This window comes from Stegostoma tigrinum, unplaced genomic scaffold (assembly GCF_030684315.1).
Source record: "Stegostoma tigrinum isolate sSteTig4 unplaced genomic scaffold, sSteTig4.hap1 scaffold_55, whole genome shotgun sequence".
Taxonomy (NCBI): domain Eukaryota; kingdom Metazoa; phylum Chordata; class Chondrichthyes; order Orectolobiformes; family Stegostomatidae; genus Stegostoma; species Stegostoma tigrinum.
In genome coordinates this window covers 702,062-717,229 of record NW_026728483.1, presented here as the reverse complement: position 1 = coordinate 717,229, position 15,168 = coordinate 702,062, and the positions used below count along the sequence as shown (strand labels likewise).

Genomic DNA, 15,168 nt, shown 5'->3' with positions numbered 1-15,168 from the left:
TTCCCCGTCTCCCTCCCTATTTATTTCGGAGCCCTCTCCCCAACACCCTCTCTGATGAACGGTCTAGGCCCGAAATGTCAGCTTTTGTGCTCCTGAGATGCTGCTTGGCCTGCTGTGTTCATCCAGCTTCACACTTTGTTATCTTGGATTCTCCAGCATCTGCAGTTCCCATTATCTCTGGATAAAGGAGAAGATAGGTGGAGAGGAGACAGACAGGTTAAAGAGGCGGTGGATGGAGCCAGTCAAGATGAGTGTACGTGGGGAGTTAGGGAGGGGATCGGTCAGTCCAGGGAGGACAAACAGGCTAAGGGGGTGGGATGAGGCTGGTAGGTAGGAGATGGGGGTAGGGCTTGAGGTGGGAGAGTGGGTAAGTGGGAGGAAGGACAGGTTAGGGAGGTGAGGATGAGCTGGGCTGGTTTTGGGATGTAGGTGAGGAGGGGAAATTTTGAAGCTTGTGAAATCCACACTGATACCATTAGGCTGCAGGGTTCCCAAGCAAAATAAGTGGTACTGTTCCTGCAACCTTTGGGTGCCATCGTTGTGGCACTGCAGGAGGTCCAGGATGGACAGTCCATCTGAGGATTGGGAGGGGTAGTTAAAATGGTTGGCGACTGGGAGGTGCAGTTGTTTAGTGTGAACCAAGCTTCCGCTTGGTTTCCCTGACGTCGAGGAGGACCACACAGATAGTGGGAACTGCCGATGCTGGGGAGTCTAAGATAACAAAGTGTAGAGCTGGATGAATCAAGGGCTATGGGGAGAGTACAGGGAAGTGGAGTTGAAATGCCCATCAGCCATGATTCAGATGCCAGAGTGGACTTGATGGGCCAAATGGCCTTACTTCCACTCCTCTGTCTTATGGTCTTATGAACACAACAAGCCAAGCAGCATCATCCAGCTCTACACCTGTTATCTCAGATTCTTTTGTGTCCGATTCCTGACAAAAGATCTGGACCAAAAACGTCAGCTTTCCTACTCCTCTGATGCTGCTCAGCCTGCTGTGCTCATTCAGCTCGACACCTTGTTATCATGGAGACAGCACATGTTAGGTGTCTTTGCTACATCAAGTTTCCTGAGTGTCATAACCTATATGACAATGTGTATCAGCTCTGAACTTATTTGTATGTTGAAGCCATTCATGTAATTTGCATGTGAATAAATTTACATTTGGACTCTGGTGAAATACAAAGAAATCTAGACTTGTTTGAAAATTAAATCGACTTAATTAATTCAGTCATATAATTGGCATAAAAATATAAGAAATTAATCCTACTCAAAATCTTGGAGATGTGTTTGTTTGGCATTAGGGTATTGAAGGTGGAGATGTGGTCAATAAGTAGGAGCTTGATGTAGATGCCCTTGTTATCTGGACGTTCCAGAGGTGTGTGTAAAGCCAAAGAGAGGACATCGACGATGGATCTGCTGCATCAGTAGGTGAATTGCAGTGGATCAAGGTAATGTGGGAGGGTGGAGTTGATGTGACCCATGACCAACCTCTCAAAGCACTTCATAGTGATGAAAATGGATGTAAGAGCCACTGGGCAGCAGTCATTTGAGGCTTCTGGAAAAATTTGCTGACGTTCAGTGCGGGGATCTTAAAGCTTTAGCATGAACATCAGAAAATTGGAGAAGCCTCGAGCATATGAGTACAGGTAGCTGAGGGTAGGGAGGGCGGGAATTACAGAAATCAAAGAGGGCAAGACACAGAGAGAGAGAGCGAGAGAGACAGAGATCAGAGTGAAGAAATGATTGGCCTGGTAGGCAGTGGAAAATACATGATTTTCCATGGAACATGCAGACATCTTCGAAAAACAGGACATTGAGTTTTCAAAGTTTTGGAAATTAGTGTTATAGTTGATTTAGAGTGAATCAAATTGCTGTTCACACCATTGCCATCACCTTGCCCTTGTCAAGACAGACATGGATAAAGTTCTCAAAGCTGATAGAAAATTGAAAGCACTGGCATCCTGTGACGATGGTACGTTTCCTTCCTTTAAAAATAATGCTTGCAGCTTAATTGGCATAATAAAGAGCACAGGGGCTCTGCTTGACACTGCCGCCTCACGGCACCAGCAACTTGGGTTCAATTCCACCCTTTGACTATCTGTGTGGAGTTTGCACATTCTTCATGTGTCCGCATGGGTTTTCTCTGGGTGCTCCAGTTTCCTCCCACAGTCAAAAGACGTGCAAGTTCGGTGGATTGGCCATGCTAAATTTCCCAAGGAGTTCAGTGATGTGTAGGTTAGGTGAGTTATGGGTGGATGGGTCTCGGTGGGATGCTTTGAGGGGCAGTGTGGATGTGTTGGACTGACGGACCTGTTTCCACACTGTAAGGATTCTCTGATTCATGATTCTATGATTTTACTGAGCACAAAGGTACAATATTAGCCCGTCATATTTGTCTCACCTCTTGACACATTGACAAGAAAGCTTTAATTTCAGTTTCTGTGCATTTTCAATGTGTCTGCTGTCTCTAACAAGGCTTGACTGTATCTCCTTCTCTAATGCACATCTCCTGTCCCCTAACAAGTAGAGGTGTCACTTGCTTTTCATTCAGTACCATCAGTAAAACAATAGCCTCCATATTCCAAGATAATAAAATGTGAGGCTGGATGAACACAGCAGGCCAAGCAGCATCTCAGGAGCACAAAAGCTGACGTTTCGGGCCTAGACCATTCATGAAGCTTTTGTGCTCCTGAGATGCTGCTTGGCCTGCTGTGTTCATCCAGCCTCACATTTTATTATCTTGGAATTCTCCAGCATCTGCAGTTCCCATTATCTCTGATACTATTTTAGCCTCCATATTCTATCCAGCGGCTTCTCTTAACACTCACACACTGTTCTTTTTTTCCTCCAGGTATTGACCACTCATCATTTCTTATTCCTCTCCTCATCTCATCTCTCTCACATACGCTCTCTCGATCTCTCCTCTCCCTATTCTCCCCCAACACTTCACTCAGGCACAAACAGAAGTTCACAGTCACACTATGTTGCACATGCATATCCTATCCCTCGTGCACAAACATACTATCCACACACACTGACCGCGGACAGACACACGCGGACAGACACACACACACAGAGTCACGTTCTCACTCATTCATACTCCATACTGTCATACAATCATGCATGGTCTTGCACACATTCCGTGGCACACTTGCATGCCCTGTTCGCAGGATCTTTTGCCAATGTTCATACTCTCAACTACACACAGACACACACACACAAAACTCTCCCTCACACACTTGGGCTTACAAATTCACTTGCTCTCAAGCTCACTCGCTCTCACAGACACTCTCACTGCCTCATGCATGCTGTTACACTCGCTTTTGTGCTGACTCTCGTTTACACACTCTTGAGCACAGTCACTGGCGCACACATTCTGTCCTGCGCACGCTCACACTTTCGTGCACTGTCTTTGCACTCTTGAACACAATCATATGTTCACCTCTCTCTTGCACACAGTCAATTTGATTTAGAGTATTCATTATTACATGTGCCTAGGTACAGTGAAAAGTTCTGTGATGCATGCAGTATAGACAGATCATACCATACAAGGTGCATTAGTGAAATGGAACATAATGACAGCAACAGAGAAGATGCACAGAGAGCAAGATCAAAATTAGATTTAAAATTTTAAGTGTTCTATTCAGATGTCCAATAACAGTGGTGAAGAAGCTTTTCTGGGATCTGTTCACACATGAATACAAACTTTTTGACACCTTCCCTTCAGAAAAGGGTAGAAGAGAGTGTAATTGGCGGGTGAGAAAGACCTTTGATAATGTCAGTTGCTTTCCCGAGGCAGCAGGAAGTATAGGTGGAATCAATGAGTGGAAGGCTGATTTGCATGATGCACTGTGCTGTGTTCATGACTGTGGAGTCTGTTGTTTTCTTAGGAAGAACAGTTGCCAAACCATGCTATGATATGCATCCAGATAGGATGCTTTCTCTGGTACATCAATGAAAGTTGCCCTTTATATTTGAATTGCCTTAGCCTCCTGGGAAGTAGAGACATTGGTGTGCTTTTTTGCCCATTGCGACGATCTGGGTGGACCAGATTTTTCACAGTCATTGATGTGACTCCATTATGGCGTGTTAACCAGATCAACAATGTCATTAAAAATATCCTGAAGGAGGAGGACTGTAAGACGCAGCTCGATGTACACTTTGGTAAGATGAGTGATGAGGTCTTGCATCAAGTGTTCCGAGAGCTAGGCAGTGGATTAAATAGCAGAACCTCTAAAGTTGCAATCTCTGGATTATTCCTGGTGCCACATGCTGAGAAGGCAAGAAAAAGGGGAAGAAAACAGATGAATGCTTGGCTCAAGTGTTTGTGTTTGGGGAGGGATTTAGACACATGGATCTGAAGGACAATTTGTGGGGATGGTATATCCTCTACAAGTTGGCTGGTCTGCAGCTGAAGCAGAAAGGAACCAAAATCCTTGCACAAGGGTTTGCTAATGTGGTGAGGAATTTAAGCTGTCGGCCTCCAAGCAGTGGGCAATTGAAGAGCAGGTAATTCACTGAGGGGTGAGAAAATAATAATATAAAGATTATATTAGTGGATTTCAACTGCACAACATTAATTGAGATAACATAAAAGTTTGACTTGGGAAATAATTCTTTAAATACATTTGAGAGATTATTTAACATCACCATGTAGACGAGCTTGTAAGGGACCTACTTCTGGGACACAAAGGCAGTGTTCAAGGTGACAGTGGCTAAGTGCTTTAGTGATAGTGACCACGACAACAGACTTTTCAACATGGGAGAGGAGATCTGTTTAAAAAAAAATGTTTTTGGTTTGGGGTAAGGCATATTTGACTGAAACAAGGCAGGATCTGGGTGTAATATTTTGGGAAGTTAGTTGAGGGCGAATCTACAGCAGAAAAGGAACTGGGAGAGTAAAGGCCAGCTATGTTCCGTTTTGGGTGAAATTTATGATCAACAAGCCTGGAGAACCCTGGATCTTGAGGAATGTTCAGGACATGTTTATGACAAGTGCAAAGGGAGCAAATGAATGGATGACTAGTGACGTATAAAAATGAAGTGTGAAGATACGGTGGTGGCCAAGATTGGAAAGAATATCAAGATATTCTGCAGGCATATCAAGCAGGAGAATAACCAGGGAAAGAGTAGGGCCAATTAGAAACCGGGGTGTACGAAGGGTGATGGGGCAATCTGTGTTCAGAACTGAAGGGCATCGATACAGTCGACAAGTACCTCCCATCTGTCCTCCCTTCAAGGAGGAGCATTGATGTCTATAAAGCAGGAAGATGCAGTGTGAAATTGAAATTATTGGCTGGTTTAAAAGTGAACAAATCCCCACGCCCATATGAGTTGTTTCCAAGACTGCTGTGGGAGAAGAGAAAGAAAATCTCTTCAGAGATAGTAGGAACTGCAGATGCCGGATAATCTGAAGAAACAAGGTGTAGAGCTGGATGAGTGCAGCAGGCCAAGCAGCATTAGAGGAACAGGACGGCTGATGTTTGGAATCTGGACCCTTCTTCAGAAATGGGGCAGGGGAAGGGGATTCTGAAATAAATATGGAGAGAGGGGGAGGCGGATTGAAGATGGATAGCTGAGAAGATAGTTGGAGAGGAGACAGACAGTTCGAAGCGGCGAGGATGAAACCAGTGAAGATGAGTGCTGGTGGGGGGTTAGAACATAGAACGATACAGCGCAGAACAGGCCCTTCGGCCTTTGTTGTTGCACCGACCAGTGAACTAATATAAGCCCACCCCGCTACACCAGCCCATCAGCGCTCATCTGCTTACCCAAGGACTGTTTAAATGCCCCGAATGTGGCTGAGTGAACCACATTGGCTGGCAGGGCGATCCACGCCCTTACCAGTCTCTGAGTAAAGAACCTGCCTCTGACATCTGTCTCAAATCTATTATCCCTGAATGTGTAGCTGTGCCCCTTTGTACAAGCTGAAGTCATCATCCTCGGAAAAAGACTCCCACTGCCCACCCTATCTAATCCACTGATCATCTTGTATGTCTCTATTAAATCCCCTCTTAACCTTCTTCTCTCCAATGCGAACAGACCCAAGTCCCTCAGCCTTTCTTCGTAAGACCTTCACTCCAGACCAGGCAACATCCTGGTAAATCTCCTCTGAACCTTTTCCAATGCTTCCACATCCTTCCTGTAATGGGGCGACCTGAACTGCACGCAGTATTTCAAGTCAGGCCGCACTAGCTACATCTTTTAATATACTAGCACAGAGTACATCAGGTCCCAGATACCTATCGACCTTTAACCCCATTAGTTCCCCGAGCACCTCTTCTCTGGTGATATTTCTTGTCTGCTTTTTGCTCTTTGTTCACTAAATAGTTTTGAGATGGTATTTGTGCCTTTTGCTGTGAAGACTGACATGAAGCATTTATTTGTCTCATTTGCCATTTCCTGATTCCCCATTATTATTTTTGCAGCCTCCATTCTTTAAGGGATCTGCGTTCACTTTGACTTCTTCCTTCCTTTTCATTTGTTTAAATAAGCTCTTATTGTCAGTTTCTTTTCTATTTCTCGACTTTGAAATCTTTCCTTATTTCTGGTTTCCCACTAACCTTGGGCACTGACTGTTGAATTGGCAGAACATTGGAGAGAATGCTGAGGATATGGAAGTTTTGGTCTGGTGAATAGTACTCGACATGGTGCTGTTGCCCCCACTCCTGCTCAGGTGTCTCCCAGTTGAAATGCCAAATGGGACCCTGCCCATGCTCTTCACAGCTGCCCTGCAGCATTAAATGGCTGGAGGCAGGACATGGGGCGCCTCTTTGATGGAAGTTCTACCTTGTAGAACTCCTGGCCACTTAGAGCCCAGAAGAGTCTGAAGTTGCTGATGGCTGGATGGCAGGTCCCGGACGAGAGGTTCGGAGTGGTCGAGGGTTGTTCGGGGATGTTGAAACGTTGGATGAGAGTTTAAGGGCGTGAAGTGCCTTGGATCAGGCCAAGGGGCCTGTGGATGAGGATCCCCTACCAACTCAGTTTTTCGAGGCTGGATTGTGCATGTAAAGCTCACTGCCTTCCTGATTGACATCTATCTCCTTACGCAATAAATTGCCATCAATTGATCTCAGCAGGCCAAAGGATAGGCAGGCTGCTTGACAGTTCCCCAGAAGTTCCACACATGTACGCACAAGTGCCCTCCAGATTTTATGTGCTCCTTCCCACCTTTGTATTTGTGGGATGGGGCTGTATAATGGAGCTCGTACAGTGCTAAAACGAAGAAGTTATCCTGAACCTTGAAATAGGACTGGAATGATGCACCCAAATCTGGGACTAAACTTCAAGAGTAATAATTTTGGTAGTATTGAGTAATAATGATGAAATTTACCCAACCTGTTTTAGGATTGTGACATTTTATCAACAAATTTAGCTAATGCTATTTTCATTGGAGTACAGGGGATTAATAAGTAGTTAATGGAGACATAAAGGATTATGATTGGTTGGGATAAGATAAACGTGGAGAGGCTGTGTTCCCATGGCTGGTGGATGATGTTACAAGGAGAAGGGAATGCATTCATGTTTTGGGGAAAAGATGTAGGGCGATGTAGAGGGGAATTTTTTTCAAGCAGTGAACGTTCATGGGCCAGGATCTCTCTGCCTGTGAAAGGGTTAGAAGCCGAGAAAATCAACGATTTCACTCAGATGAATGCATATCTCTGGGAGCTTCATTCCTCATATTGCCATTAGATTTTATTTATGGAGGTTCTGTTGTATTTGGAGTGGTTCGATTGGCATTCCATGTTTTGACCATGTTTGCCAGATTTTGTTGGCATCATGTGAACTAAAATGAATTGATACTTGTTTAACTACTAATTGTTTTTGGTAGATGCTGTAGAACATACCATGAGTATGACAAAGGAGCAAAATTACAAGAGAAATCTAGTTCAAAACCGAGGTAACAGAGCGCCTTTTTAAAATGAACAAGAATGTGTGATTAACACACTTCATAGCTGCAACCTAGTGTGATTTAAATGAATGCTGATTACCAGCAGTGAAATAGGGGTTGTAAGATCCCCTATTTGAAACGAGTAAAGAGCCAATTAGTTTGTACTTTGGATTTGGGTGTAGTGAGAATGCACGTCGGTTGAAAGAGATGGATGTTTTAGTTTAAATTGTACTGAGTCCTGCTTCATAAATATAAAGGAGGGCTTCATAACATACAAAGCTACTGTTCCTCCACCATTGTTCTGCAGAAATTACTGAACCAAACGACAGAATATGACCAGCATCATAAGACCATAAGACATAGGAGTGGAAGTGAGGCCATTCGGCCCATCAAGTCCACTCTGCCATTTAAATCATGGCTGATGGGCATTTCAACACCACTTCCCTGCATTCTCCCCCTAGCCCTTGATTCCTTTTGGGATCAAGAATTTGTCGATCTCTGCCTGGAAGGCATCCAACGTCCTGGCCTCCACTGCAATCTGCGGCAATGAATTCACAAGCCCACCACTCTCTGGCTGAAGACGTGTCGTCTCATTTCAGTTTTAAATTTACCCCCTCTAATTTTAAGGCTGTGCCCACGGGTCCTAGTCTCCCTGCCTAACGGAAACAACTTCCTAGTGTCCACCCCTTCTAAACCATACATTATCACTGACGGTTCCCTAGTTAGATTTGACATCGTGCATTTGAGAAGGAAATGGCCTGTTTCCTTCATTCCAGAGTACTTTTGTGAATCATTGTATTTATTTCTAGGCCAAATACAGGAATTAATTTTATTTGATAGCTCAATAAGTTAAAACTGTAATCAAAGTTAGTTTTCTTCCTCCTTTGTAGTGGATCTGTTGGAGTTGCACACAGCGCAACGCGTCTTTGATCAACACAAATTGACACAAACCGAGCAACTTCTGAATGTGACTGAAGTAATCAACTGTTTAACGTCCATTTATGATGTTTTGGAACAAAACCACAAGGACTTGGTCAATGTGCCACTCTGTGTCGACATGTGTCTGAACTGGCTGCTGAACGTATTTGATACGTATGTATGATTTACACTTTAATGTAGTATGTTTAGATTCTCCTAAGGTGCATTTAAACTGCATCCGACATATTGGATTTTGATATGTACATGATCCGTTCAGTGAAGATGAAGATTGTCGACTGATTAAAATCAATCCTGGTATTGTTGACAGAAGGTTTCAGTATGTTCTAATTTCATTTCACTTAAACAGATAAAGTAGTTGAAAGTTTTAGCGATTTTTGTTTTAAATCGTAAAATTGAAACTGATATACTTTGGAATCCATTTGGTCAGATCTGTACAGGATCATGTAGACATCTTGACACTCTGATTGTAATGCTCTTCACGGTGACAAATGTTAGTGCTGGAGAAAGATGTGTATAAAGTACACAATATGAACATCATCCAGTTAATGTCAAGGAATAAACGGCCAGATGTAGAATAAATTTTTATGTGACCCTCAATCTCGTAGAGTCGTACAGCATAGAAACACTGTGTCTATGCCTCCCAACATACACCAAGCTGCACTAATCTCATTTATCGGCACTTGTTCCACAGCCTACTTGACCGAGCATTTTAAATGCTCATCCCAGATGCTTTTTAAATGTTGAGAATACCTGCCTCAACTACCCTCTCAGGCAGCGTGCCCCATATGTCTACCACTTTTTAGATGAAAAAGCTTTTCCTCAGACTTCCTCCAAAGCATTTAATCCTCACCGTAAACTTGTGCCATCTGGTCTTAGACACATGTGCCATGGAGAAAGGATTCTCACAATGTATTCTGCCTGTGCCTGTCATAATTTTCTTTGCCTCAATCAGATCCCAACCCCAACCTCAGCCTCCTCTGCTCCAAGGAAAACAAACCCAGCATACCAGTCTCTCTCATAACTGAGAATTTTTTACCTCGCCAGTATCTTGAAGGGCATTAACTGTGCCATTGTGGTATTTTCCAGACTAATTGTCGTTCAGCTTATCTCAGTCAGATTGTTTAGTAAACTCCATTCAGGAATAATGTTATGCACTTCACTTGGAAATGTATTAGGACTGTGACAGTATATTGGGGAATCCTTGCAAGCGGAGAGAATTTTATTTTCTTTCAGTCCAGGCTGGATACAATTCATGGACTTGGCAATGGACGTCCAGGGTTAAACTTTCGGTGTCCTCCTATCCACCCCAATCACCTTGAATTTACCGTTAATATAAAATTGAGCTTTGTCTGCATGAGATGTGTTCCAATATTAAATCGTTATTGCGACTGTCAATTTTGACATTCTTCATTAGGTGCGTACCCTTCATATTGATAGCAGCTCAAGCTGCTTCAGGATGTCAAAACCAAAATGTTGCCTTTTCCAGGGAAGTTGTAGATATTGAGCTGAAATTCTCGCTAGGGAGCACTGAACGACATGCACTATTTCTCAGTACCACCCTCATTAGTACTTATTCCCTTTTTCTACCTGCCAGACAGAAACTGGATGCTCCGAATTAACAACATGAAATTCTGAGTGGGTGTGTGGTGCTTCCACATTGCTCAATGCTCCTCTGCACCTCCAACTTGGGCACTAGTCCGCAGCATCTGCAGCCACACCCATCAGGAGCACCCCATGTCCACAGTTTTGACATGTGACATGTTCCAGCCTCAGCACATCATGGCACATCACAGATCTGCTTTCAGTAGTCTTCTGTACTTCATTACTGCATTCTGGATTGCAGCAGCCCCCCACATTGCAGTGCTACTGCCAGGGCACTTTTATATGCAGGGACAGGCACCCATTCGTGTATTGGGCCACGTTACACATCAGGACACCTTGCTTGAGCTCTCAACTCTCATTGTGTCCCTGCATGCATGCTAACAGCTCCTCTGCCTTGTCTTCATTTGCCTTGTCTTCTTAAGGTTTGCCCCTCCGCCACATCTGACAGACTCATAACGCTACTATGTTGATTAACTTTTTAGCATCGAGACCAAGCCAGACAGCTTGTCATGCTTGTCAGCAGTCATCAATCAAAGGAGTGGATGTGTTGCCGTTCAGCACCGTGATATGTTGATCTCACACCTGCAGTATGTGCCAGCTGCAGAAGCACAGAAGGCATTGCATTGTCTCCAACCACATGGTCATGCTTCAGGTTCCGAGGGGAATGGTCTCCAGTCAAGCGAGGCAGTTTCAGGCAGCAGATCGAGGTAACTCCAGGGCATTGTCTGATATCACTCGAGGGGCTTGGATGCAATCAGTTGGCTGCTCAGAATGACCATGGTCAGGACACTGTCGTCATAGGTTGTGAGAAGTCAAACATTGGACACCTCACTACCTGTGTTGGCTCTTTCTGCCCTACTGTGGGCTGTTTTTCCTGGAATGAAACAAAGGGAGGAATTGAGTGAGATGAAATGAGCTGGTGCATTTGTTAGTGCTCATGTATGTTTGGGAAGGGAGGTGAGGTCTCCTGGGTGAGAGCAAGAGGCACAGAGAATATACAGGATTAATAGCCTTGGGGCCTCAAGTAGACGAGAGCAAGTGAAGACAGACATTGAATGCTTTGGTGAGAATGGTATTACATGAGCTGTGCTGAAGGGTGGTGCAGAATTAGAGAGAGTGTGAATGTGAGGTAGCACAGACCAATGAGGATCCTCTTCCATTGGAGCAGAGGTCACTGATCCTGCAGCACTGCTGTATGGTTCTTTTGGTGGTTGAGACTGCATTGACACTGGACAGCCTCAGATGAGTCTGGCCGAATATTGTGTTGTGGCCTCCTGTGCTTGTCCTTGGGAAAGAGGACAGTCCTCCACTGCACCAATCCATCCACCAGGACCTCCAGGTCCCTAACTGTAAATAAGGTGCTAATTTCCCCTTTCCTGCCCTGTCTGGGACAAATGCTATGAACTGTACAAGGCAGTTCTGGATTCTGGGTATTTTACTGGTTCACAATAGCCTTTAAACATGGCACTAGTGCCAGTAATACCGGGATGTTTCAGTGGTGGCAAACACGTGCAGTTACGATGAGTGTAGAACTAACTAGCGTCGGCTGAGGGAGGCACTATAGGAGCATTGTTGCTAGTTATTGAATAGGTTTGCAACAACAGAGTGGGAAAATTTGTGAGGTCTTTTGGAAAGATACTGTCCTTGCAGTGCAATAAAAATAACACTGAACTAACATTCCAGTGTTTTAGACCTTCAGATTTCAGAACAGATTTAGACCATTCAGCCCATTGAGTGGGATCTGTCATTCTCAACCTCCTGTGTCCTCACTAAGCAAGAACATATCTATCTATGCCTGAAATCAACTCTGACTTGGCCTCCACAGCTTTCTGCATCAATGAGTTCCACAGATTCACAACTTTCTGACTGAAGAAATTCCTCCTCACCTCCATCCTGAAAGATGGTCCCTTTGACTCTGAGGCTGTGCCCTCAGGTCCTGGTCTCTCCTACTCGTGGAAACATCATCTCCATGTCCACTCTATCCAGGCCTGACTGACCTTCAGTGTGACCCCCTTCGTCCTTCTAAACTCCATCGAGTACAGACCCAGAGTTCTCAGCCACTCCTCACGTGACGGTGCCTTCATCCCCAGGATTATGTTTGAGAACCTCCTCTAGACCCTGACAAAGGCCAGCACACCCTTCCTTAGATAGATGGCCAAAAACTGCTCTTAATATTCCAAATGCAAGATAACCAGAGCCTTACACAGCCTCAGCAATACATCTCTGCTCTTATATTTTTGCCGTCTTGAAATGAATGCTGACATTGCATTTGCCTTCCCAACTGCCAACTGAACCTGCATGTTAAAAGAATCCTGAACTGGGGCATCTTTGTGCTTCAGATTTCTGAAGCCTTTCCCCATTTAGAAAATAGTCTATGCCTGTACTTGCCCATCTCTACAGACTCTCTGTGACCTCCCCACTTCCTCAACACTACTTGCCTCTCCACCTATCGAAATGTCATCTGCAGACTTAGCAACAACGCCCTGTGGACAACAATACCATCAGTTCCTTTGTCGAGATTGCTAATGTATAACGTGAATGGCTGTAGTCTGATCTCTGATGAGTGCGGAACTCCTGTAGTTGCTGGCTGCCATCCTGAAAAAGACCCTTTTATTGCCACTCTCTGCATTCTGCCAGTTAGCCGATCCTCTGTCCATGCCAGTACCTACTCCCGAACACCATAAGCTCATTTTTTATTTTGAAGACTCCTGTGTGTCACCTTGCCAAAGGCTTTCTGGAATTCCAAATAGATAAAGTTCAATGGCTCTCTTTGGTTTTGACTCACTGGTGACATTCCCAAAGAATCTAACAGAGACCTTCTCTTGACAAAGTTGTGTTTTCTCAGCCCAATTTACCATGTATTTCCAAGTATTGCCATGTACTTCCAAGCATTGTCCGGTCTCATCCTTAATATTAGACTCTGAAATCTGACCCAATGACCAGCGCCAGGCTAACAGGTCTGTAATTTCTCATCTTTTGCCTCCCTCCATTTTAAACAGAGGTGTTATATTTGCCATTTTGCACTCCTTTGGGACCCACCCTGACTCCAGTAACTCCTGCAAGATCACCAATCCCCGCATGGTCTTCTCACTTACCTCCTTCAGAACTCTGGGGGACAGTCCATCTGGTCCATGTAATTTACCATCTTCTTGGAATTATAGAATTCCTACAGAGCGGAAAGAGGCCATTGGGTCTGCACCATCTCCGCAAAGAACATCTCACCAAGACCCAGCCCTGTACTGTTTCCCGGCAAGCTCACATTTGCCACGGCTGATCCACCTTGCCTGCACATCTTTGGACTGTGGATGGAAATCAGAGCACAAGGCGGAGACACATGCAGACATGGAGAGAATGTACAAATTCCACACAGACCCTTCAGCTTCCCCTGTACCTTCTCCTTAGTGATGGCCACCACACTCGCTTCTGCTTCAGACTCCCTTAAAGTTCTACTACTGGTGCCTTCCAACCTCAAGACTGATGCAAAATACTTGTTCAGTTCCTCTGCCATTTCTTTGTTTCCCAACACTACTTATTTGGCCCCTCTTGAAGTTTTCTTTGCATTTTCAGGGGTGTTTACAATAACAATATCTACTTTATAGTGTTGACAAATGGATTGTTTAGATCATCACAGAAACAATAAGCAAAATTCGTCAGTATTCTCATTTAACAATTATATATATTAATATCACAGTCAATGCATTTCCATCAGGTAAGCACGTAGCTGGAACTTTCTAACCCGGCAGTTTTCACTTTTCTGTTCTTAACAAGAATACCTATTTATTACAACAGCATAGATTCTAGCTACAGACAGATATTTACAAACATTGGACATACATCTGTATGAATTAAAACTGTGAACCCCCTGTCAACTCATCTTCCTGCAGACAAACATAGAGTGGAGATGGATAAACCATGGATATTATAGGTGGAAAAAAATGCTAACTAAGTCCTAACTAAGTGGTCCCGGTTCACAGGATTTGCCAAGATGATCTTGAGAATGAAAAACAAATGAATAAATATCGCAGAGTGACTTATTATCTATTAAAGCATGTGTTGATGATATGGCATTGCTGTGATCATAAAATAGAACATTGTCCAAATTCCTGTGAGCATTACCGTAGTTTTCATTTGTATTCTCCATGTCGGGAATATATTTATTTGGTACTTCACTGACTAAGTGACCTTCGCTCATCTACAGTGTTCGGTTGCAAACAGCCAATATTTTATTATTCTAATTGAGTAACCATGGTTTGGAATTTTGTCATGGAAATGTATTTCACTTATGTTACTCTGCGTAATTGTAGCCAATCCTCCATTGGCAAAGAAACACACAACTACAGCAGTTAATAAAAGAAAGAACTGCATTTATGTAGCACATTTTATGGTCTCAGGCATTAAAAAGTACTTTATAGGCAGCTAAACTACTTTTGAAATGTCGTCACTGATGTAGCATAAGACAATGTGTAGTGTTTAAAATAGTCAGAAGTAAAGAAATATGAAATGAAGTAATAATAAAAATAGTGAAAAAATATGAAATTATGAATGTGAAGAAATATAAAATCTCCAGTCCCTTGCGAGTGGAGACATAGAATCAGGAGATGTAGAGTCAGTATGGAGCCTACCAGGGAGGAGGCCATTCTGGATCTGGTGTTGTGCAAACAACCGGATTTGATCAGGGACCTCGAAGTAAAGGAGCCGTGAGGAGGTAGTGACCATAATACAATAATTTTTGA

The 15,168-nt window shown here is 43.8% G+C and overlaps 1 protein-coding gene across 4 annotated transcripts in view; it reads left to right on the top strand.

The window, feature by feature from the left end:
• LOC132208863 (utrophin-like) overlaps window positions 1–15,168 on the top strand; it is a 56,612-nt gene that overhangs the window by 34,089 nt on the left and 7,355 nt on the right. For 2 of the 4 annotated variants that reach the window (XR_009444967.1, XR_009444968.1), the window contains exon 3: window positions 8,785–8,986. Coding sequence is in view for 1 of the 4 variants with exons in the window: in XM_059644176.1 (XP_059500159.1) it covers window positions 8,785–8,986; window positions 11,024–11,142 (321 nt within the window). In the remaining 3 variants the exon portion in view is untranslated. Of the gene's footprint in view, window positions 1–8,784; window positions 8,987–10,917; window positions 10,995–11,023; window positions 11,143–15,168 lie in introns of those variants that run through there. The other 2 variants (XR_009444966.1, XM_059644176.1) reach the window with 2 other exon arrangements.